The following is a 23,077-nucleotide window of genomic DNA, read 5'->3' on the forward strand; positions in this document are numbered from 1 at the left end:
CAACTGGTATTTGTTTATAAGCAGCTGGCATATGTTCTAGTAAAGCATCCTGTCTATCTGTTAGACAGCACAAACTTAAAAGGGTTGTCCACTGTTTGGACAGCCCCTTCTTATATACTATATTTACCCTTATAAGATTTAAAAAAAAACATATACCCGCCTCCCTTACTGACATCGGATCTCCTGAGGCTCGCAAAACAGTGACAGCAACTGTTTGGCTAGAAGGCTCACGTGGCATAACAATGTCGGGTGGCCTCGGGAGACCCGATACGGGAAGGGAGTATGTGGTGTGTTTATACAAAAGGGGGAATATAGTATTTAAGAAGGGGTTGTCTGAGTAGTGGACAACCCTTTTAAATGTGCACCTGCTAAGACTACTAGATGACAATGGTTCATGCTGTTTGATTAATGTGACACATTAGTTGTCATGGAGTTACATTTTGGACCATTCCCCTTTTCAGAGTACACTCCCTTGTCAGACAAAGAGCAGAAAATGTCTATAATACATAACAAATATGGTGAGAATCAGGAAAGTCACTTTTGTGGTGCAAAATGCCCAGAGTTCTGATTGCATTTTTCCCTTCTTGCACAGGATTTAGCAGCTGATAGGAGAGTGTGTCAATTGACATTATCCAAATACCGATCCGAGCACTCCCTGCAGCGCTAGTCTGTAAAAATATTTCTCCTTAATCCTAAGGGTCCCGTTGCACATAGCAACGCTCCAGCGATCCTGAGAACGATGCGACCTGGTAAGGATCGCTGGAGCGTCGCTACATGATCGCTAGTAAGCTGTCAAACAGGCAGATCTGTTCAACGATGCAGCAATGATACGGCGATCCTCGGCGGTTATTGGGACCTTGTCACACAGCAGCAATTCTGACGATACAGACCTCGATACACGTGCTTCAACGAGGTCGCTCGTGGATGTTACGACGTCAAACACAGCGAGCATCGCTGGCCAGCGGGATACCAACGATCAAAAAATGGCCAAGGACATTCAAGCACGATCAGCGAGATCACAGTGGGGGCCCGGTCGCCGCTGCTTGTCACATGTAGCGAGATCGCTGGCGCGTCACAAAATCTGTGCCGTTTCAGCGATCTCGCTAACGATCTCATTATGTGTGAAGTACCCCTTATTCAATTCATAGGAAAACCAGAATCACTACTCAATTCTTTCCCCTTTATGATCCGGCACTGCCCCCAGCAGCACTCCCAGTATTTGTTTACATGCAATCAGTGTCACTTGCTGTGTTGGAGCAATCACTGCACAGTAATGTGTTCCTCGATGACAGTAATGCGACATATGACCACTACAGCCACTGGTTGGCCAGATACACTAGCAACTCGGCATTACAATTGAGCATGATTCCGTTGGTACTGCTGTTTCTACAAAGTGTCCCAGGAGCTGTTTTTCAACACGACAACACCAGATTGCATGGTGCTTACATTTCTGTGACCAGCCTGAGTTCCCTACATGTGCTACCATGGCCTGTAGCATCTTCTAACCAATCTTTCATCTGGGACATCAATGGTCAGCAATTGTAAAGTAGCTGCCAGCAGCGAATCTTGATGATGTGTGTGCTCAAGTGAATTCAGTATGGCAGAACATTTCACAGACAACCCTATTGATAGTATACCAAGGAGTGTAAGTGTCTGTATTTCTGTGCATGATGTTTATTTTCGATACTGAATAAATCAAGATGTTTTGACATTTTTAATTCCATATTTTCATTATTTGCATATCATTAACATGTCTGTTAGAGTTGAGCGAATATCTTCGGTTCCCTGCTTATTCAGCAAGCTATAGCGCTTGCTGAATAAGCTACAGCGGGAACCCGGCTTCCTGCATCGCGCCGGCTGAACAACTGATCGCCACCGCAGCTGCATGTGTCACGGCTGTGTGACAGTCACAGCACATGCATGGAGATCCCAACACACAGGCTCTCCATGCATGTGTAGTGACTCACACAGCTGCGGCGGCGATCAGCTGTTCAGCTGGCACTATCCAGGAAGCCGGGTTCCGGCTGTAGCTTATTCAGTAAGCGCTATAGCTTGCCGAGTAAGCGGGGAACCCAAGATATTCACTCAACTCTGTCTATCTGTCCTGTGATTTCTAGAATTCCATGACTTTTACTACTTGTAATTTGAACAGTATATTTTCGAATTTTCTAAATCACTGTTTTGCATTGGTAGCCTTGTTACAGCTTTACATATTCACTGGACAGCAGCAGTAATATTTTACTTTACAGATAAAGAAAACCTCAGAAGCCACCCTCCAGACCATCCAAGATATGGTCACCATAGAAGACTACGATGTTTCAGAATGCTTTCAGCACAGCCGCTCCACTGAGTCGGTAAAATCCACAGTGTCGGAGACATACTTAAGTAAACCCAGTATTGCAAAACGAAGAGCGAACCAACAAGAGACCGAGCAGTTCTACTTTATGGTAAAAACCAAAATACTTTATCCTTGAGTTTTAATTGTTTATTTTACATTAAAATATCTGCATTAAAATTGCTAAAAATAAAATACCCAAAATATGTTCTGTGTAGAAATTTAGGGAGCATCTAGAAGGTTGCAATCTCATCACGAAACTACAGGCTAAGCATGACCTGCTTCAGAGGACTCTCGGGGAAGGCAAAGGTAAGACAGTGATTTGTAGGTAGTCACTAGTGTAATGTCTATAGCCTATTAATTCTGTACACAGTCCAGTACGTAGGGCAGAACTGATACTAAGTTATACATATTGCAAGGCGGAGCGAGGTACATCACATAGGGATTCAGAGAACAGCTAAGAGACGGGTGGTGTTTTGTCCGTCGCTTCCTTAGATTCTGTCCTAATAAATGGTATCCATTCTGCCCAACAGAAGAAGGATCAGGCATGCTGGATTTCAACATGTCTGATCCCTTCTCCCGTTAGGAGTAGTTCCATTGCAAGAGATGTTTGTCCTTCTTGTGAATGGATGTAATGGAAGTAGATAACTTGACCGACAACAGCTTCGTGTGTGACGGACGTTACAACCCGTTTGCGTAATTTGCGGTCATTAACCAGTTCGGTAGGCATTATGTATTCTAGCTGTAATATCTTAGTATTAATGGGTTATGGTGGATAATGACTTCCCTTTGTTTATTTGGAAAGTCCTGTAAGATTAGCAATGTGACTAACGTTCCTATTCCTATCCATGAACCACAGGATTATGGATTTCATCTGCAAAGAACAGTTTGACGTTATCTATTGAACCTACTGCAAAGGTTTACACTTGTCCTGAATTATCCCGGCACACACTATGTATTCCACCACTTAATGACATCTACTAGGGCATAGAGAGACCTCCGAAGGTTCAACTACATTTCTTGTGTTGTCTGCACTTGAATCTATAGAGATGAAAGCAAAAACTGGCAGTGTTTAAAAAGAAAAAAAAACTGATTAAAAGGCAGCTCATGATGGATACATTTTTTTTTTTTACTAGAATGATGGAAGGGGGTTTTGATGCACACACCATGTTTTTGTACCATACCTGAGGCAAGCATGGTTACTGCATACTGCCATTGTGAGACACCCACTTTACATTAAATTGTCATTGTACATGGTATGGCATATATCTAATGATATGGCATATTCTTTAAACTATTTTTTTTTTTCCTCCAGGCTATAGGGCAGAATACATGACTACAAGGTACGTTGCTGTTTTCTTGGGTAAAGCTACATTGTTAGTCCCTGAGAGATAACTGGTTTAATAAAAATGGTTTATATCTGCGAGCCTGTAAATGTGGCAATTTTTACCTTTAATTTTATATTTTAATGAGCATAGCCACATATGATGTCAATATAAACAGTGTATACAAAGCAATGATGTCAATATAAACAGTGTATACAAAGCAATGATCTCTGCATCCAAAATAATTCAGAGTCAAACTGCCGTAATTTACATTCCACTGCAAAGTATCAAAGATGCCCAAGTGGCCTCCTATGCCCACTGTCGGTCTGTTGCTTGGGTGGGACACTGTAGACAACCCTCTAAAGTTACCATCTTAAAGTCATGTATTCAGCTGGAGATCATATGTTATCAGTTATATAAATTATGGGGAATTAAATAAAAAGGTTTTCCAAAAAAAAATACTGGTGACGCATGATTGCACGCCAGTAAGACTCCGTCACACCTGCATTTTGAGTTGTGTTTCTTTGTAGGAACAAAATTGAATTCATGTAAGAAATGGCAATGAGCGATGGTGCCTTGATAAGGTGTTATCTGAGCATGCTCGGGTGTTATCCGAGTGTCTTCAGCATGCTTGAATAATATGTTTGAGTCCCCGCAGTTGCTTGATTCGCGGCTGTTCGACACTCGCAACACATTTAAGGATTGCCAGTTTGTTAGGCATCCCTGCATGTGTGGCAGCTGTCTAACATCTGCGAGACATGCAGCCTCGGGGACTCGAACATATTATTAGAGCAGACCCAAGACACTCAGATAACACCTTATCCGAGCACGTTCGCCTATCACTAGTAGGAAACCGATCCGTCCTAGAACATATCAAATGAAAGCAGAAAGGGCCCCATTGACTCTAATGGGATCCTCCGTCAGTATGCTGCACCTTCTTTTTTTTTTTTTTTCTTGTCTAATTCAAAATAATCATAAGCTAAAACAAGGCAGACCCCATTATCGTCAGTGGCACCCTTCTGCTTCACTTTGCATCAGTTCTATATTGGATCTGTTTTCCGCATAGATTGCATTTCTCAGTTTGTAAAACAAAAGTGTAATTTAAAATGTAGGTGTGAACAGAGCCTTAGTATTAGTGCTTCGTTTTGGGTGAACGTATTTTAGAAATCACGATGGTGGGTGGTGTGTATTACTTTATTTTCAGAAATGTCACTTTTTGCTCGTGTTCCCTTTCTCAGGCCTCCAAATGTACCCCCTAAACCCCAGAAACAAAGGAAACCCAGACCCGTTTCTCAATATATTACTAAGTTGTTTAACGGGGATCTGGAGTCCTTCATCCAGGTACTGGCACTTGTAATGCTGAGGGCTAAGCTCTACCTTCTGCTTTCACTGTAATGGCCAGGGCCTCGCTGTAGCTGAGGAACGTCATTACATTCTACATTGTGGTGGGCTGTTTTTTCCCTTCTGATCAATATCCTTCCTGAGTCTACAGAGAGATGGAAGTATAGCCCCTTCCTCAGAAGCTGCATTCTTGGTGTCTGCTGTAGACAGTGACATCTATACAGTGAACTTTGTTACAATGAAATGTGTAGTGCCGGAAACATTTCCTCCAAAGCCTTCCTGTTATTCTGTTCTAGGGGAAATCCAGCAGCGACTCTGGTTTCATTGCACTTCAGCTGTGTAGCCTGTAATGTACCAAGTGCCTCTCATTTTACTTTCCCTGTTCCCGAGCATGTCTATCTCTCGGTTTTTCTGTCTTTTTCTCTTCTTTTTTTTTCTTTCTTTCTTTCTTTCTTTCTTTCTTTCTTTCTTTCTTTTTCTATTTTTCCTTTCTCTTTTTTATTTCTTTTTCTTTCTTTCCGTCTTTATTTTGCTCATCTTTCCTTTTTTTTATTTTCTTTCTTTTTCTTTCTTTTTCTTTCCATCTTTCTTCATTTTTCTTTCTTTACTTCTATTTTTCTTTTTCCTTTTTTGTATTTTTCTTTGTTTTTCTTTGTATTTTTTTTCTTTCTTTTCTTTATTGTTTATCTATTTTCTTTCTCTCCTTTCTCCTCTCTCCTTTTTCTGTCCTCTCTCTCCTTTCTCCTCCTCTTTCTTTCTTTCCAGAGATATGGGCCTTTTTATTGAGTTCTACTTTTATTGGTCTTCACCAATTTGGTGTGGCTCACATGACAAATGCACCCTTTTATAGATCATTCTAAGCAGCACTAAATACAAAGGCCTGTATCTCTGAAATCTTATTTAAAAATAGATAAAACCTGCAAACTCTGGAAAAACAGCAGGTATAAAATAAGAGCAGAGACTGGCTTCTTGACCTGGTGACAGGGCCCATTTATAACCATTCCTTAATGTTGGATAAGCCCTGTAATGGGGAAGATCCTGTGGATAAGGCTCCCATCTCTTGGCCAGAGTGGAGAGCAGTTTCTTCTAGCAAAAGTAACCAAGTAACCGTCCATTTTCCCTAATTAAAGCATACAGACAAGGACTGTCTTCATGAGGCAAGGATTTTGGGAAAAATAATAGAAGAACAGAAACATTTGGGTGGAATTGTGAAGCTCTCCCCATTGAAGCAAATGACATTGTGACATTTGTGAAAAAAGAGAAACCCTTCCACGTCAGTATCTATCATAACAGAGTTCACTGCAGTGTAAATGGCAGCTTGCTCCACCGCACTGATGAAGGGTGTTACACCATCTCGTCTGTTCCCCCAGGAACACTATACTATGAAATCAGTGAAACTTCTAAATTCCATCTGGACTCTTCACTAGATTTATTCTCTGCTTCTTTTTCTGTCCTGTATTTCTAATATTGCTTCTAGTCGGGGAAGAAGGAATTCACACACAAGACACCAGGTATTGTGTTATTGGTGACGGTAATCTCGTGATGTGCACCTTGCTTTGCAGTTGTCTTTTGAACAAGGGAATATTTGCACTGAACATGGCGCTCCACATCATTTTTTAGCGGGAGATTAAAATACAAGTATTTGTAGCTGCAGCTTATGAGCTGTTGTGTGACTTTTACAAACTCATCTCCCACCCAGCGTTTTTTCTCATAGCCAAGGTGAAAATAAAAAAATGAATGAATTCAGTGAAAATCTACTAAATCATTGCACATTCTGTTTCCTGGTATTGGCTTTACTGTTCACACTGAGCTAAGAAAATGAACTTAGTGTTGTTGAACTAGGAGACATCAATCACTGCCAGCAGCGCGGAGATCTAATGACCCAGAACGATGTAGAAGCCCTCAATAGTGACCTAAAAGTGCTTTCCTGCAATGGAGATGTGTGTGTAAATGTTGTATGCAGACATTCCCTCATCAGAGATTTCTATCCGCAGCATGTGAATCATTTCTAACTATAGCGTTTTCTTCTTAATTTTATTTTCCATTCTACTTCCTTGAAGTGTGTAAAGCCCATTTCATTCTATGCTAATATTCATTATTTTACAGTTTATATAAATTCTATAATTTGACTAACTCTTGTGCTATATTGTCCTGTGTAAATCTCACACTGTAGTTTTTGGCTCCATTCAGAATTCTGCTGGTTTCTCCAAAAATCAATGTGTCGCATCCCTGACAACCTAAGGTGCCCATCTACACTTGGCTGAATACACTGGTTTTGCTGGGAACAGCTAACCATCTAATATGTATGGGATTGTCTTGAGTCTCCCTCCACAGCAGATGTGGTGAGAAAGAAGGGATTGCGCATGTTAAAGGGAATCTGTCAGTAGGTTTTTGCTGTATAATCTAAGAACATCATGATATAGGGGCAGAGCAGGGCCAATGATGGAGGCAGGCAGACCAGGCAGCTGCCTAGGGCCCCCACTCCTCCAGGGGCACCCAGCCAGTGGCATGCCGCATGCTGTGGCTATGGGGCGGTAGTGGAGCTGATGAGACGCTCTGCAGAAGCCAGCAGAGAGGGCAGCAGGGGAACGAGGAGGAGAGGTAAGTATTGTGTGTGTGGCTTCTCTATACTGTGTTTGTGTGTGGGGTGACTGCACTATTCTGTTTGTGGTGGGCGCTGCACTATACTGTGTGTGTGGGGGGCTGCATTATACTATGTGGGGGGGTCTGCATTATGCTGTGTGTGTGTGGGGCTGTATTATACTGTGTGTGTGGGGATCTGCATTATACTTTGTGTGTGGGGGACTGCATTATGCTGTGTGTGGGGCTGCATTATTCTTTGAGGGGACTATATTATTCTCTGAGGTGGCTACATTATACTGTGTGTGGGGCTGCATTGTACTCTGAGGGGGGCCTGCAGTGTACTCTGAGGGGGGCCTGCAGTGTACTCTGAGGGGGGCCTGCAGTGTACTCTGAGGGGGGCCTGCAGTGTACTCTGAGGGGGGCCTGCAGTGTACTCTGAGGGGGGCCTGCAGTGTACTCTGAGGGGGGCCTGCAGTGTACTCTGAGGGGGGCCTGCAGTGTACTCTGAGGGGGGCCTGCAGTGTACTCTGAGGGGGGCCTGCAGTGTACTCTGAGGGGGGCCTGCAGTGTACTCTGAGGGGGGCCTGCAGTGTACTCTGAGGGGGGCCTGCAGTGTACTCTGAGGGGGGCCTGCAGTGTACTCTGAGGGGGGCCTGCAGTGTACTCTGAGGGGGGCCTGCAGTGTACTCTGAGGGGGGCCTGCAGTGTACTCTGAGGGGGGCCTGCAGTGTACTCTGAGGGGGGCCTGCAGTGTACTCTGAGGGGGGCCTGCAGTGTACTCTGAGGGGGGCCTGCAGTGTACTCTGAGGGGGGCCTGCAGTGTACTCTGAGGGGGGCCTGCAGTGTACTCTGAGGGGGGCCTGCAGTGTACTCTGAGGGGGGCCTGCAGTGTACTCTGAGGGGGGCCTGCAGTGTACTCTGAGGGGGGCCTGCAGTGTACTCTGAGGGGGGCCTGCAGTGTACTCTGAGGGGGGCCTGCAGTGTACTCTGAGGGGGGCCTGCAGTGTACTCTGAGGGGGGCCTGCAGTGTACTCTGAGGGGGGCCTGCAGTGTACTCTGAGGGGGGCCTGCAGTGTACTCTGAGGGGGGCCTGCAGTGTACTCTGAGGGGGGCCTGCAGTGTACTCTGAGGGGGGCCTGCAGTGTACTCTGAGGGGGGCCTGCAGTGTACTCTGAGGGGGGCCTGCAGTGTACTCTGAGGGGGGCCTGCAGTGTACTCTGAGGGGGGCCTGCAGTGTACTCTGAGGGGGGCCTGCAGTGTACTCTATTAAGGACCATGGTCAGTGCCTTATGCACTATCTACTATATTTGACCTACATTATACTGTATCTAGGACTATCTCTCCCCATCATTCTTCCTCAGCCGGAGTAAAGAGGCCGGGAAACAAGCGTCGAACAACTTCAATATTGTCGATCGCTCGTTTAACGGCCTGAACTCAGCGCATGTAAATACAACAGAAATGTTTGTGTGATGTGCAATATGTGAACATTTGGGGCCCCATTTTAAACTCTGCCCCAGGACCCCACTGAGTATAAAATCGGCCCTGGGGCAGAGAGCCTGATTCCAATCATGTATCATTTACTGGGCTTCTTAGTGTAGTTTTGATAGAGTCCCTATTTTCTCTTATGTACGTGTAGCAGTGGTCAGAATGTTGAGTTTTAATAACCCTGCCCACACCTGATTGGCAGCTTCCTGTGCAAACATTACAGTATCAGTTCATTGCCAATCAAGGGTGGGGGTGGAGTTTCACAGATTAGCTTGACTTGCCTGCACGTGAGACCTAGTCCTCTAGTGAAAATTTCCAGCTGCTAAAACACTGATTCTACTGAAACTATAGCATACAGCCTAATAAGTGACACATCCCTAGAATCAGGCTCTCTACCCCTACATTATGCTGCTTTCAGATAAAATACTAAAGATCTGCTGACATATTCCCTATAAATTTCTTCCCACTATTATTTTTGGCCAAAAGCACATTTGTGAATGCAGCTGTAGATGAGAATGTGCTATAATATTTCATGATGTGGCTCAAGGTCTGTGTGGTAGAAGTGGGCCACATCATTGAATGATTCTTTTTTTTTTTTTTTTTTTTTTTTGCTGAAAGTCTGTAATCACTCTATTTGATGGCAGAATTCTGAATCGTTAAAGCAAACGTAATGCACGCTTATAGCATTCTCCAGTATTGCTGCTGAGATCTGAGATCATGCGACAGCAAGTATGAGATTTGCATTCTTCCAGCTAGACATACTTCGCCCTACTAAATTCACCTGTATTGCGTGATGCCGAGCACGTCTAGTCGGCATGTAACTGCTTGTATGCAAATCACATGCCCGCTCTCAGCAGCAACACCGGAGAATCCTGACAGCGTACAGTGCACACACTTTAAGAATTCAGATGTTTGCAGTCACATAGAGTGACTACTGACTTTAAGCAGAAGATCAGACAACCCCTTTAAAAAAAAATATATGTAAATGAGTTCCAGTCATATAATATTGATGACCCTATCCACAGTACTGGTCATCAATATTAGATCAGTGGTTATCCGACACACTGCACCCCTCATCCGTCAGCTGTTACAAGCTCTGGGGGTAGCCACATGTAAACTCATGGAAGGTAGCTGCAGGGCACATCTCTGTTCAGTGTGTTGTGTTCAGTGGAGGTGTCAGGCTTCAGACTCCCAGGGATCTGATATTGATGACCTATTCAAAAGATGGGCCAACAGTATTATATTGCTGGAGAGCAGCTTTAAGGTTATATGTAGATTATATATACAACTTAATGTAGAGTTAGAATTTCCAGCATTTCTGCAATAATTTATTACTATGTTCAGTAACCTTTCATGACTTAAACTTAATCTAATATAATGCTGGTTGCAAAACTAATGATACTGGTTATTATAATGCATCGTTGCCTCTAAATATATTATTTGGGATCATTTATTATGATGGTGTATTTTATGTACATTGAGGTTTTCAGTAATACAGGTGATAGACACTGCACCGAGCTCAGCTATCCATAAATGTTTAGTCCAAGAAACAAAATCGTTAATCTTTTCCTGCTTGGTGTCAGACAAAGAGCGCCATTTTTTTTCTTCATTTTTTTCATTTTATCACTGTAGGAATCTGGGCAAATAATCCCCCTGATCGTGGAAAGCTGCATCAGATTCATTAACTTGTATGGTAAGAAGCCTTTCTGTTCTTGAGACTTTCAAATGTTCTCTGGAGTATAGAATAAAGGGCGCACAGCTGATATATACAACGAAATATCAAATAACGGGGGGTGCAAACAACTGGTCATGTAGTAATCCAGAGCAAAAATAAGAGAAAGAAGAATGACCAGAAAGGGGGAATGCACACCACCAATATGTATAATTGCAAAAAAAGCTTTATTAACAACAATGTTTAAAAACATATAAAAAACACAAAAATGACAAACCCACCGTTAGCCCTTATCTATACAGAAGATGAAAAATGAGTCATGTCCATGTCATTTCAAATGTTCACTGACCCATGACAGTGTTATATAATCTCTGTGTTGGTTGAGACTTGCAGTCACTTATATGTAGTTATGTGTTTCTTCTCTGCATCTTCCTCAGCACTTCAACACCAGGGTATATTTCGAGTTTCTGGTTCCCAGGTAGAAGTGAATGATATAAAAAATGCATTTGAAAGAGGTAAGATATTAGCCTTTTTTTCTATAATACTAGGAAAAAAGTACATTTACGGTATCTAGCCTATCACTGATGAGAACTGATTATTTTTGGCTGGTCATATGAAAAAAAAGAAAAACTATATTAAGACTTTAAAGTGGCGTAGTCAAAGTCATGATGTTAATCCAGTTGAGATGTTGTGGCATGATCTTAAAAAGGTGGTACATTCTTAGAAACCCTCCAATGTGGCTGAATTACAACAATTCTGCAAAGATGAGTGGGCCAAAATTCCTCCAGAGCGTTGTTAAAGACTAATTTGAAGTTATCGCAAACGCTTGATTGCAGTTGTTACTGCTAAGGGTTTCCCAACCAGTTATTAGGTTTAGGGGGCAATCACTTTTTCATACAGGGCCCTGTTTGGATTTCTCTTTCCCTTAATAATAAAGACCTTCATTTAAAAACTGCATTTTGTGTTTACTTGTGTTATCTTTTTCTAGTATATTATGTTTGCTTGGTGATCTGAAACATTTGTGTGACAAACATGCAAAAGAATAGGAAATTAGGAAGGGAGCAAACACTTTTTCACACAACTGTAGGAGCAACCAAAAGAGTCTGGGTGGGAAAGGTCGTTCCCATAATCCAGCTCAAGGTTTGCAGGCCTAATAACAGCAGCTGGATTAGCTCAGCAGAGTGAAGTTGTACTGGAGCTGAACAGATGTATTTATCTTGTGAACGCATTTAATACTCCTCGAGCTAATTTTGCCTGGAATACCGAGATTGGTGAGGCTTCTACATTTTCTTTGATCATTGTACCTAAAGAAAGGACTACTTGTATTAAACATTTGAACTAAAGGAAGGCTGTTTTCGTTGTGGGACTATAAAGTTTTAAGGACAATAAACCTTATGCTGTAACTTCTAGAGAGCTACCCTATAATACATACAAACACATGTGTTGGTAGATATTGAATTTTTCTTGAGTAGCAATCCTGAAATGCTCTGCTTTAAAAGTCCAAGGTTTTCCATGTGGTTCTCATTGGTGGATTTCTGCAGAAACTATGTGGTCAGATGAGCCCTCTAGTTACATCCATGGAGGTCTTTCTCATTTTAGATTCACTATATAATTTATAAGTTTGGTAATCTATTGTTAAACCTAATGGTATGTTTGCTCTCTAAAATAAGTATTTTTGCTATTTATAGTGGCATCACAAGCTATAATTTTAGATATTCCCTGTCTTATACTTCAGAAAAGCGCAATGGTAACCTGGTCATTATGTGCATTTTTACAGGAGAGGACCCTTTGACAGACGACCAAAATAATCATGACATCAACTCTGTGGCTGGTGTCCTGAAGCTGTACTTCCGAGGCTTAGAAAACCCACTCTTTCCCAAGGAAAGATTTAACGATTTGATATCTTGTATCCGTAAGTCATCTTTTTGTCCTCAGAAAGTCTTCCTTTTCCTTGCTTACTTCACTAAAACCTCCATCCTCCTTCCTCACGATAGCTGTTCTCTATTCTGACCAGCATTTCCTGGAAGAGGAAAAGAATTACTACATGTCTTGAAGGCAATTTGTCCCACATCTGCGCCACTCTTGGAAGAAAGTTTAGTCATAATCGCAGCTGGGACCGCTCCCTTTTTCAACATGATTATGTATAACTCTTTGTGGCCTACACAGCAGGAAAGCATTCCTGCAGGCATAATAGAGGCTTTTATTCAGTTCAGTAATTGTCTTCTCTTTCATGTAGAGCTCAGGTTCAGGCAGGCAGCTACGAGGCATGGCAAGCACAGGCAGAGCTTGCATTTTACTCTGATCTTCTCTGAGCTATCGGGAATGAAGTACAGCTTAGTTTTAGGAGCAGAAAATATCAAGGACAGGGAAAGTTTTCTACTGGAAGAACAACTACAAACGTAGCTGTTAGATTGGCGTTAATATCTGGCTCCGCAAACCTAAAATAACCAAATGTAGAATCCGAAAAAAGTAATTCTGGGTGTAATGTTTCAGCTGTAATTTTCATCTCTTCCCTGAAGCCTAATTCAGCGGTATGCAGGGTGATAGTTTACAAAGCGTGGGTTATTCCACAGAACTGTAGTGTACTGTAGGTGAAGTCATGTTCATACAGGTGTGACTAGAGGGTTAATATCCAGTTTCCTTTTTGCAAATGGACTTGAATCTACATCTGTAAAAGTCCACGTTGCATAGAAGTCCATTGTACAATTACTTAAAATGCAAACAGCAACATATGCTTTATGTGCATCGGCTCTGAAAAGCCTAAGGCTCCATTCACATTTGACTTTAGTAATTTGGATGCCATAGAAGGGAGGTTAACCCTTGCACTCAGTAGCTCAATTGTTTTCTGTGTTACTAGATCACCTTTATTGCCCTTTATTTTTTATTCATCCCATGAGGCACTAGTTTGACGAAGCGCAATACACTATACTGTGGAAATCCTGAGGAAATGCTGGGCTAAGTATAGCTCTGCAGAGCTCAGCAACAAACGCTAACAAAAGGGCACATGTCCAGGGAACAGTTCTCTGGGACATGGAAGTGATGCTGTAGTCTGGTTGAATTCCATAGCAGTACTGGCCTGGAAGAATCGGCTGGCTACTCTTCTGTTTTGGCTCTGTAGACTGTGGCACTGAACCTACCGGGTTTCCCATTTCAGGACAGTAGCAACGCATGTGCCCTTTCTCCTCAGTTATTGTAGCATGTCCATGACTTTACATTGCTGTACCACCACATGTCTTGGTGGAAAAGTCAGGAAACCACTTTAAATTGATACCTGTAGGCGACCTGTAGGCGTTTAAGCTAAAATAAGTATTGCCCGTTTACTGTATGTTGAGGGAAAGCTTCTAGCAGACTAGAGCGGTATAGGGTGTATTATAGGACTATACTGTGGCATACATCAGAAATATGCTTCACCATCCACCTCATGCAGTATAGTTCACATGTGCTCATATGATGGCTACTTCGTCTTATTTTCATTTTCCCTAATAAAAAATTGCAAGCCATTTTGTATCCAACAATACATGACATGACATTCCTTAACATCTGGTAGAAATTATTGGAAGATGAAGAATGACTCCTGTATTTCAGTAGTGGTGTGTTCCTGGTGAATTTTAAGCTTTACAGCTGTGTCCTTAAATGATTTGGGCTTTGTTCACACCTGCGTTTAGTTTTTCCATTTGGGTTTCCAAGATTTTTAACTATAAGTAAAGTTCAATCTACAGGGTGGGCCATTTATATGGATAAACCTAAATTAAATGTGAATGGTTGGTGATATCAACTTCCTGTTTGTGGCACATTAGTATATAGGAGGGGGAAAACTTTTCAAGATGGGTGGTGACCTTGGTGGCCATTTTGAAGTCTGCCATTTTGGATTCCAACTTTATAAATTGTCTACCCAGGTGTATCCATGTAAGTGGCCCACCCTGTATTCTTGCCTTGATAAATCCTGCAGCCCTGAGAGACATCCCATAGATTAATGGGCTATCTATTTCTGTGTAACTTTTAGATAAAAAATGTATCTCCACTTAATAACTATTTTAGAGACTTAAGATAGCCATGTCACACTCACAGGGGTCTTAAAGGTTGTTGTAATGGTATTGTTTGTTTGAAGAACATACTAACTACCTGTCTAAAGGCACCCATACATATTAGTCCCACGTCGGACAAAGACGCGCTTTGGTCCCACTTTAGCTAAAGACACACATTAGTCTAATAGCATGAAGAGCACAAAGGAAAATGTATAAATACTGAAAACTGCGACTGTGCACTACACTGTAAGATTCTACATCATGATATAGCACTGTGATGACAAAGGGATCCAGACAGTTGGAGAAAAACATGGGTGAAGGAAAGTGCAGAAAAATCGACCAGAGAAGTCAAAAATTGTGAAATGCAATTAATCTTTATCAGAAGATGGCAAACCGTAAAAAAGCATTAGTCTATCGGCAGTCTTGACACACTAAGATTGACAGGTTCAGATGATCTTGTGATGTCAATTGTCCACCATGTTTACTGTCTATCGAAGAAGGATCCTGCATGCAGGGCTGTTGAGTCGGTAAGCCAAACCTGCGACTCCGACTCCTCAATTTCCCTTCCACCGACTCCACGACTCCGTCTCCAACATATATTGCTTATATTTAAGTGAAAAATTTATTGTAGTACAATGTGAACATCATACATTTAATCATTTTTATGATACAATAATCAAGACATTTAGATAGAACATAATATATATTTATTGGAATACAACTTTAGAACACAAAAACTGTAATAAGTTGTAAATATGTAATACACTATGTAATATTGAATATATATCACTATGTAATAAACTATGTAAGTGGCAAAAAACAGTTCTCAACAAAAACATACTAAATAACATTTGTGCAGTCTATGAATTTGTTCTAAGAAATAGAATTGCCTCCATCAGATCCTCCTTCATAGATGACCTAAAATCTGACCTAATAATTTTAAGGCCAGAGAACAACCTCTCTACACTAACTTGGGTTGGAGGCAAAGCCGTAACCACATGGGCAACATCTCTAACAATTTCCAAGTATAAAGGAATTGCCTCATGCACAGTCAGTTTTGATGTACAGTTGAATTTTTCTTTGAGAGCAAGTGAAACATTTTGCTGAAATATGGTCAATCTGCTTGCTATAGGAGACGGAGTGAAATCTTTTTCCTTGCAGCAACGCTTTGCCTGCTCCATATCATCCAAATACTTGTCAAAGTCAAACTCCTCATCTGATGAGGATGAAGATATGGCAGCAGTAGCACTATCAGGACCCAAGTCCTCTTGCGCCTGGCAGTCCTCCTGTAGGCCACTCATCCTAACTGCTACCTTAGTCAGAGCTTCTTTTCCTTTAGTAAGCTGTTGATCATCAAGCAATATACGATGACTTGGGTCCACATAATCAGCTGCCAGAAAAATTTTATTTTCCAATAGCTGTGTCTCTCTCCGTTTCATTGAAGAAGAAATGCCATCTGCGATTAAATCTCCTCTTTGGGACAGGCAAAATAGCAAGTTCTTCCACTCCCTTATGAAAATGCCATGAGTTAAATCCTCAGCTTGTAATTTTTTATTCACGGTAAATAGGTGATTAAGCAGTTCCTTCAATTCAGCCACATGTGTCCATTGACCTTCATTTAAGGTTACCTGAGGGTTCGCCATATCTATAAGAAACTGTTTTAGCCAGGATCAAAACTAGGGGGGAGGGGCAGAACCTCATACTGTTCTGCAGAATCTCATACTGCACACCTCAGCTGCTGCAGAACCTTATACTGCACACCCCTACACTTGAAAATAAAGCCTGCACCTTAAGATGTGGTTAATGCAGTCTATTTATTCCAACTATCAATTGATGTTGATGTGTTACTGAAGAACAGCAATGCCTGTCCTGGGCGTCCTTTTGGGCAGCTATGAGGTGTACCTGACTGGTGCTAAAAAAAAAAGGAGTGTTAGTCTGTGTGCTACCCGGCTTTCATTCTTTTTGGTACAGATAAGATATGGATAAATGGATAGATAGATTTCTAATCTGCTTTTGCTATTGAAAACATTATCTATGAACTCAAAAACCTTTCAGGTGATGCGGTTTTTTAAAAAGCTGATCTGCTTTTGCAGCTGAAAAACGTATCCTCAAAAAACGCAGCAAAAACGTGTGTGAATGAAGCCTTAGATTAGGAATAGAACAGCCATTCATAGGACATTTCATAACTTTCCCAAATTCCTATGAAAAAATATTCAGCACATTCTGCATTGAATTAATGTACCCAATTTATTATATATTTTAGGAGTCGGACCATTTTAAACCGACTCCCGACTCCACCAAAATGAGCTCCGACTGCACAGCCCTGCCTGCATGTCCGATTTTGGACTGCTATTCCTTTTGTTCTCTGAGAGATAAGCTGCCACCACAAACGTCTGGCATCGGCTCTTTCATAAAGAACACAGGAGCTTTCCTATGTATGGGAAAGTCTTGGGGGGGGTGGTTGAATGAATGATCAGCCAAACCATCGTTAGGCAACAGCTTTCTAAAGATTATGAGAGGGGCTTGAGTTTTTGGTGTTATTGGGAGAGCTGCATAAACCAGAACCACCTAGCAATGGATTCTCTGCACACAGAACTAAGGGATTGGGTAGTTGAATTCCAGCTTCCAGATCCATTTTCCCTCCAACATGATATATCCTGAGGGAGGCCTGTATACATGTTACATAGACAACCAGTTCTGCTGAAATTGTACATTCCAGCCAGCTTTTATAAAATGTGTGTCCACTAGAGTTGAGCGACTTTGGTCGGATCGGGTTTCGTGAAACCCGAATGAAACAAAATAAGTTTCAGATGAAACTTGTCCGACTAGAGCAAAACAAAGTCGGAGTTTCGTCCGAAACCCGACCCCAATGCAAGTCAATGGGAAATAAAAGTCGGACGAAACTCCGACTTTTTTTGCTCTAGTCGGACGAGTTTCATCTGAAACTTATTTTGTTTCATTCGGGTTTCACGAAACCCGATCCGACCAAAGTCGCTCAACTCTAGTGTCCACACATCGACTAAACACTAGCTTGGGTGTAGCATGGGTACGCCTCTGTGCTTTCATTGGTCTTCGACTATATAATATGTTCTTTCTACAGCTTTCCTTATAACGATCTGTCACTCTAAAAAGGTAGAGCATATTCAGATGGCCACATTGTAGCAGATTTTAACATCTGTATTACAACTGCAAATCTTAGCCTACCTGTGAGTCTATTAATCTGCATGAGCAGCATCACAAAACCCTGTTATTTACAGTTATTAAACCCATGGTCCTAATACGGATACTAAAATTGGCCCACCTTATGTCTTCAGGGAAATGGGATACAGAATGAAAGGTGAACATTGGCTCTGCACGGCTTAGATTTTACCAAACAAATCCTTACATCTCCCTTTTGTGTTTCTGTAACCGTGGTTGGGAAGTGGGATATTGAGGCTAACTGCGGTCACCTGTGATTGAGTAGCTGTAGGTTCCATACTTGTCATGCTTGGACTTGGAATCTGTCTCTAGCTTTTTCTGGTGATATACCTAATAAACATTCAAGCAAGCCAGAACCTAACACCTTCCCCTCTGCCAAACACGCCTAAATTCTCATTTATTGTGCTACTAGAAAATGCATTCTCTACTCGGAGTGAATTCTGCTCCAATGTTTCATATTTTATACATATCATATTTTTTTACTATTCATTTATTCCGTGTATTCAAGGGCAGTGGTGTAATCTCACTAATATAGAGCGCTTTCTGTGCTAAAGTCAGACTAAACTCCAGCCATTAGAGACTATTCTTTACATTCTTTGGTGTAGAATTTCTCACCTCAGGAAATGACACTGTATCTTTCTGCAGTGTCACAAGCCTTTATTCCCAGGAGCATCACATGGGGAAAGCGTGTGTTCTGCAGGCAATGTGGTGTCTGGCTGTAGCACAGTGCGCAGGAGAAACACTTCATCATTACTGAACATGAATTTGCAGCAGAGGGAAATCTTAGACCACGTATCTGCTGTCTTGTTGGTGGCGGCCGAACGTGCAGCATCTTGCCGTGTAATAAAGATTAAATGACCGAAAAGCTTTTATTTCCTCAGTGCAGTCATTTCCCCAGAACGCTTTGCTTCAGGTCTTCCCAGAAGTAGCCTTTCCTTGCTGGATTGTACCTCTCTGAAGTGATCATTTACTGAAAGGTTCTAAGGTTTCAGCTGACACAGTGCAGCCTTTAGGTTCTGATATATTGAGCATGGGCTGTGCTTGATATATTGCCATACACGATCTGGTACTATAATAAAGCACCCAGATGGCCAAAACAGATTTCCTGTAAAGAAAGAATCTATAGTCGCAAAGTACCAGGTTTTGTTTTTTTTTAATCAAAGCGTTTTTATTAAACAAACACTTCTATCAGATTACGTAGTTGGTACAGAAATTACAGCAAAGTAATCAGTCCAACGCTAACACTTACAAATTTCCAGAATTTTTTTCCCACCTTTATTTTTGTAACCCCAACTAATACCCCATCTCGATTGCCCATCTGAATTAGCATTAAATGATATTACCAATATAGCACATGGACCACAAACACATCAAACTCTGCAAAATTGTGACATTTCTTTTGTCTGACGTAGTTTATTACTATTAAAGGACAAGTTTATTGAAAATAACTTCTGATGAGCTCTTCCAACACTACCATTGGACATTTAAGCTCACCACCTCTTCTATTAAGTATTTGCCAGCAAATGCCTAGCTATAGTCTTTCTGCTCTGATACAAAATTATTGCTATTGCCAGTTGTTCAAGGAACGACCCTCTAATCTTGCCCACATGGCCTAGCACACACACCTTGGGATCTAGAGATATATGAATGGTAAAGACCTCTGAGACTAGTATGCCCACAGCACAGCCAAATGGGTGCAGGACAGAAACATGGACTAAATTTTCCCCATCTTCCCTGGTCCAAAGACCCATCCTATATAGCATTTTAGGGGTTCTGTATACTCTATAATAGAGATTTTTGAGTCGTATTTATCTATACTTTTCCTGGTGTCTCCAGGTTATCCTCCCACTCCTCTTGAGTAATTGTTCCCACATCACTCTTCCATTTAGGTTTAATTGTAGCCATAGTGTCTACCAGAATCTTTAATAACAAAGAATTATACATAAGAGAGGTAAGGCCCTTAATAGTTTTAGCGGTCCCCACCGAGTCCAGTGTCCCATTTAATTGAAATGGTCAAATCCAAGATGGATTCCAGGACTCTTCCAGCATGCGGCAATCGTAAATATCTGAAAAATTCAAATAAGCACGTGTCCTTCCACATCTAATTGATGCAAGTACTTCAGTTCCTTCCTTTTACACTTCCCAAAACCATCTACACTTTGTATTTTCTCCAAAAAAGGGGTTATTCCAAATAGGTATATATTTAGCGTATTCGTCCATTCCAAATACCACCACTTCTTACAAAACCACCAAGTTTTATGAATAAGAGTTACTCGGAAAACCCTTATAATTGACCTTAATCTAGCCTGCCTCTAGAATATCTATCTGATAATCCTTTAATTTTTTTTGTGCATCTTTCTAAATCAGTATTTAGGAATCTAAGTATGTGAATTATGAAGTTATATAGTATATAAAGAATGCTAGACATAAGGCACAGATTAATAAAGTTTGTCCGCCCCAGAATCGGTAATGACAATTTACCCCAAGCATGCTCACTTTGTCTGGATCTAGTTATCAATGGACAAAGATTCAAAGGGATATATTGGAATATTTAAGAGACTATCTTTCCCAGGGATAACAATCTTCCGCAAACCAGACTTGACAAATTTATAGTACCAAAACTCTTCATAATTTTGATTATAATTGGAAGTAAGTTGGTCATCTTGTTAACAAATAATAAAAGGTCATCCGCATAGAGCGCGACCCATTCTTCTTTTATTTCCATATTTAAAACCCTCCAGCGGGGCTATTGTCTAATTATCCAGTGTCTCAATTGCCATGGCAAAAAGTGGAGGAGACCATGGCCAGCCGTGCCTCGTTCCCCTGTATAACTCTAGATTCTCAGAGATATGTCAATTCACTCTTCTTTTAGCAGTTGGAGCTCTGTACCCTTTGAATGAAGTTAGGGCCAAACACCATTTTCTTTAACATCACCCAAATATAACCCCACTCCACACTATCAAAAGCCTTAGCGGCGTATAAGGATAAAATAGCTTTTTGCTTAGAATCCACCCGTGCTGCTTGCAGGTTCAAAATAGCCAACGCAGGTTTATAGCAGTTGACTTAGAGGCCATAAACCCTACTTGGTTAGGATGAATTACTGATCATTCACCCGTGCTCAGACGGGAAGCAAGGATTTTGGCCAGAATTAACATCCAGTGTCAATCAGGTACCTCTTTGTATTTCCCTTCTTTGGGCAGAACAACTATTACAGCCTCATACAGTGTGTTTGGGAGCCTCCCAGATAAAAAGGCATTATTAATAATTTCCAAATAATGTGGCAATAATTCACCTTTAAAATATTTAAATCCTTCTATTGGAAGGCCACCTACCCCCAGGAGCCTGATCATTAGACATTTTCCCTACAGCCTGTTGAATTACTTCCAAGGAAATTGGCTGAACTAAAAAACAAAATAAAACTGTCTTTATCCTCTAAGGAGCTGAAGATTATTCCAGACAAATAGCCCATAGCCCATCAAGTCCTCCTGAGCTTAATTAACCCTAGATGAGTGCAAACTAGAATAAAAACTACACAGGATTTCATGGGTCTTAGAAAATGCATTGCGCTCCTCATCTCTAAATTGGTATATTAAAGCAATTCTTTTTTTTGGGAGGGGGGGGGGGGCTGCGCCATCCTTGCAAGAAACCGACCAGTGGTATTCAGTGGTATTTACCCCCTTATAAAATTACGGTTTTGAAACCATACATTTATTGTTGGCTTGTTTCATTTGGAATGACTTTCATTGCTTTTGAGATTCCTTCCACCGTAAGTTTTCAGAGCTATTATACAAAATGAATGATGCCTCAGTTTTCTAGACTTTATTTTCTAAGTTTATACTCTTCTGTTGTAAATTATCTTTAATGATCTTTATCTCTCAAATCCATAACCCCACCACCACCTCAGAAAGGCCTTCATGTGATCCCATGCCACATTAATTGGTGGCGAACCCTAACTAATAGCAAAAAATTGCTCCAATCTCCCTCTATTATTATTATAATCTATCATTTTCATCCAGAATAGATTTAGCGTCCAACCTTGCGAAAGTCTAGCACTTAGTGGGTTCACTTGCCATCTTGAACAGAGGAGAGTGGTCTGATAAAGATCTAAGGGAATATTCAATATCCGTGAGCACTGGGATCATAGGCGAGTTGCATAACAAGAGGACAGTTCTGGACAGGGAGTAACATGTTGTTTGGTGCAGGAGTAAACATTTGAATTAGGAAACCTCTTTCTCCAGATGTCAACCAAGCCTGCCTCAGCTATATGACGACCAAATGAGGAGATGAGTCCTCGCCTCCAGGAAATTTGCCAATGTTATTCGAGTCTCCCATGATTATTAAAGGGATGTATGGCTAATCCGCTAGTTTTATTAGAATTTCCCTGAGTTCTACATTCACGTTAGGAGGGGGACATATACTATGACAATGGCACATTCAATATCAGAGGTTAAAGGGAACCTGTCAGCAGGATTATGCACAGTAACCTACAGACAGTGTCAGGTTGGTGCCGTTTTACTGATTAAAATGATACTTGGGTGATGGAATCCGTCTTGTGGTTGTTTAATCTTTATTTTCAGTTTTTAGTTAATCATATGCTTATGCTCTGAACGGCCACTGGGGGGGTCTTTATGTAGTGCTCTGCTTAGGTACTCATAATGCAGACTTCTGACAGGTCACTGACACCTTACTGACCTGCCCACTAGTTTATATACTGATTACTATATGTATTGCAAAAAAAAAAAAATCACATTCAGCAGGCCAAACGGCACCTGTGCTGTAGCATGATCACACGTATAATGTGCATTACATTTTTTTTGTTTAGTCATATTGATTCAGGAAAAAAAATGGCGCCAGCGCGGTAGCATCTATCAGCGATACAATAGATGCTGCTGCACAGGCGTCGGCAGCGCCATTTTGAGACTTTTTTTTATTTTTTTTCAGTAGGGTACTATGCATGATCCTCCTGGTTCCCTTTAAACAATGAGCACCTTCAAACCTCCTATCAGGCTTTTATGCACTATAAGTCAGAGTAATTGGTATGCAAAGAGTGCAAACCGAACCCCATCCAGAATCTATGCATCAAACCAACCGAATCTATTGACCTATGCATTTC

At 41.3% G+C, this 23,077-nt stretch overlaps 1 protein-coding gene across 4 annotated transcripts in view; it reads left to right on the forward strand.

The window, feature by feature from the left end:
* The window catches only part of SRGAP1 (SLIT-ROBO Rho GTPase activating protein 1), a 129,970-nt gene that overhangs the window by 61,523 nt on the left and 45,370 nt on the right, over positions 1-23,077 (forward strand). For 2 of the 4 annotated variants that reach the window (XM_073555431.1, XM_073555432.1), the window contains exons 7-13: positions 2,250-2,447; positions 2,554-2,644; positions 3,651-3,678; positions 4,899-5,001; positions 10,702-10,762; positions 11,179-11,256; positions 12,519-12,653. In XM_073555431.1, coding sequence (XP_073411532.1) covers positions 2,250-2,447; positions 2,554-2,644; positions 3,651-3,678; positions 4,899-5,001; positions 10,702-10,762; positions 11,179-11,256; positions 12,519-12,653 — 694 coding nt within the window. Of the gene's footprint in view, positions 1-2,249; positions 2,448-2,553; positions 2,645-3,650; positions 3,679-4,898; positions 5,002-6,478; positions 6,513-10,701; positions 10,763-11,178; positions 11,257-12,518; positions 12,654-23,077 lie in introns of all 4 variants that reach the window. The other 2 variants (XM_073555433.1, XM_073555434.1) reach the window with 1 other exon arrangement.

The sequence above is a fragment of the Dendrobates tinctorius genome, unplaced genomic scaffold (assembly GCF_039654945.1).
Source record: "Dendrobates tinctorius isolate UK_male_01 unplaced genomic scaffold, ASM3965494v1 ptg000224l, whole genome shotgun sequence".
Lineage (NCBI taxonomy): Eukaryota > Metazoa > Chordata > Amphibia > Anura > Dendrobatidae > Dendrobates > Dendrobates tinctorius.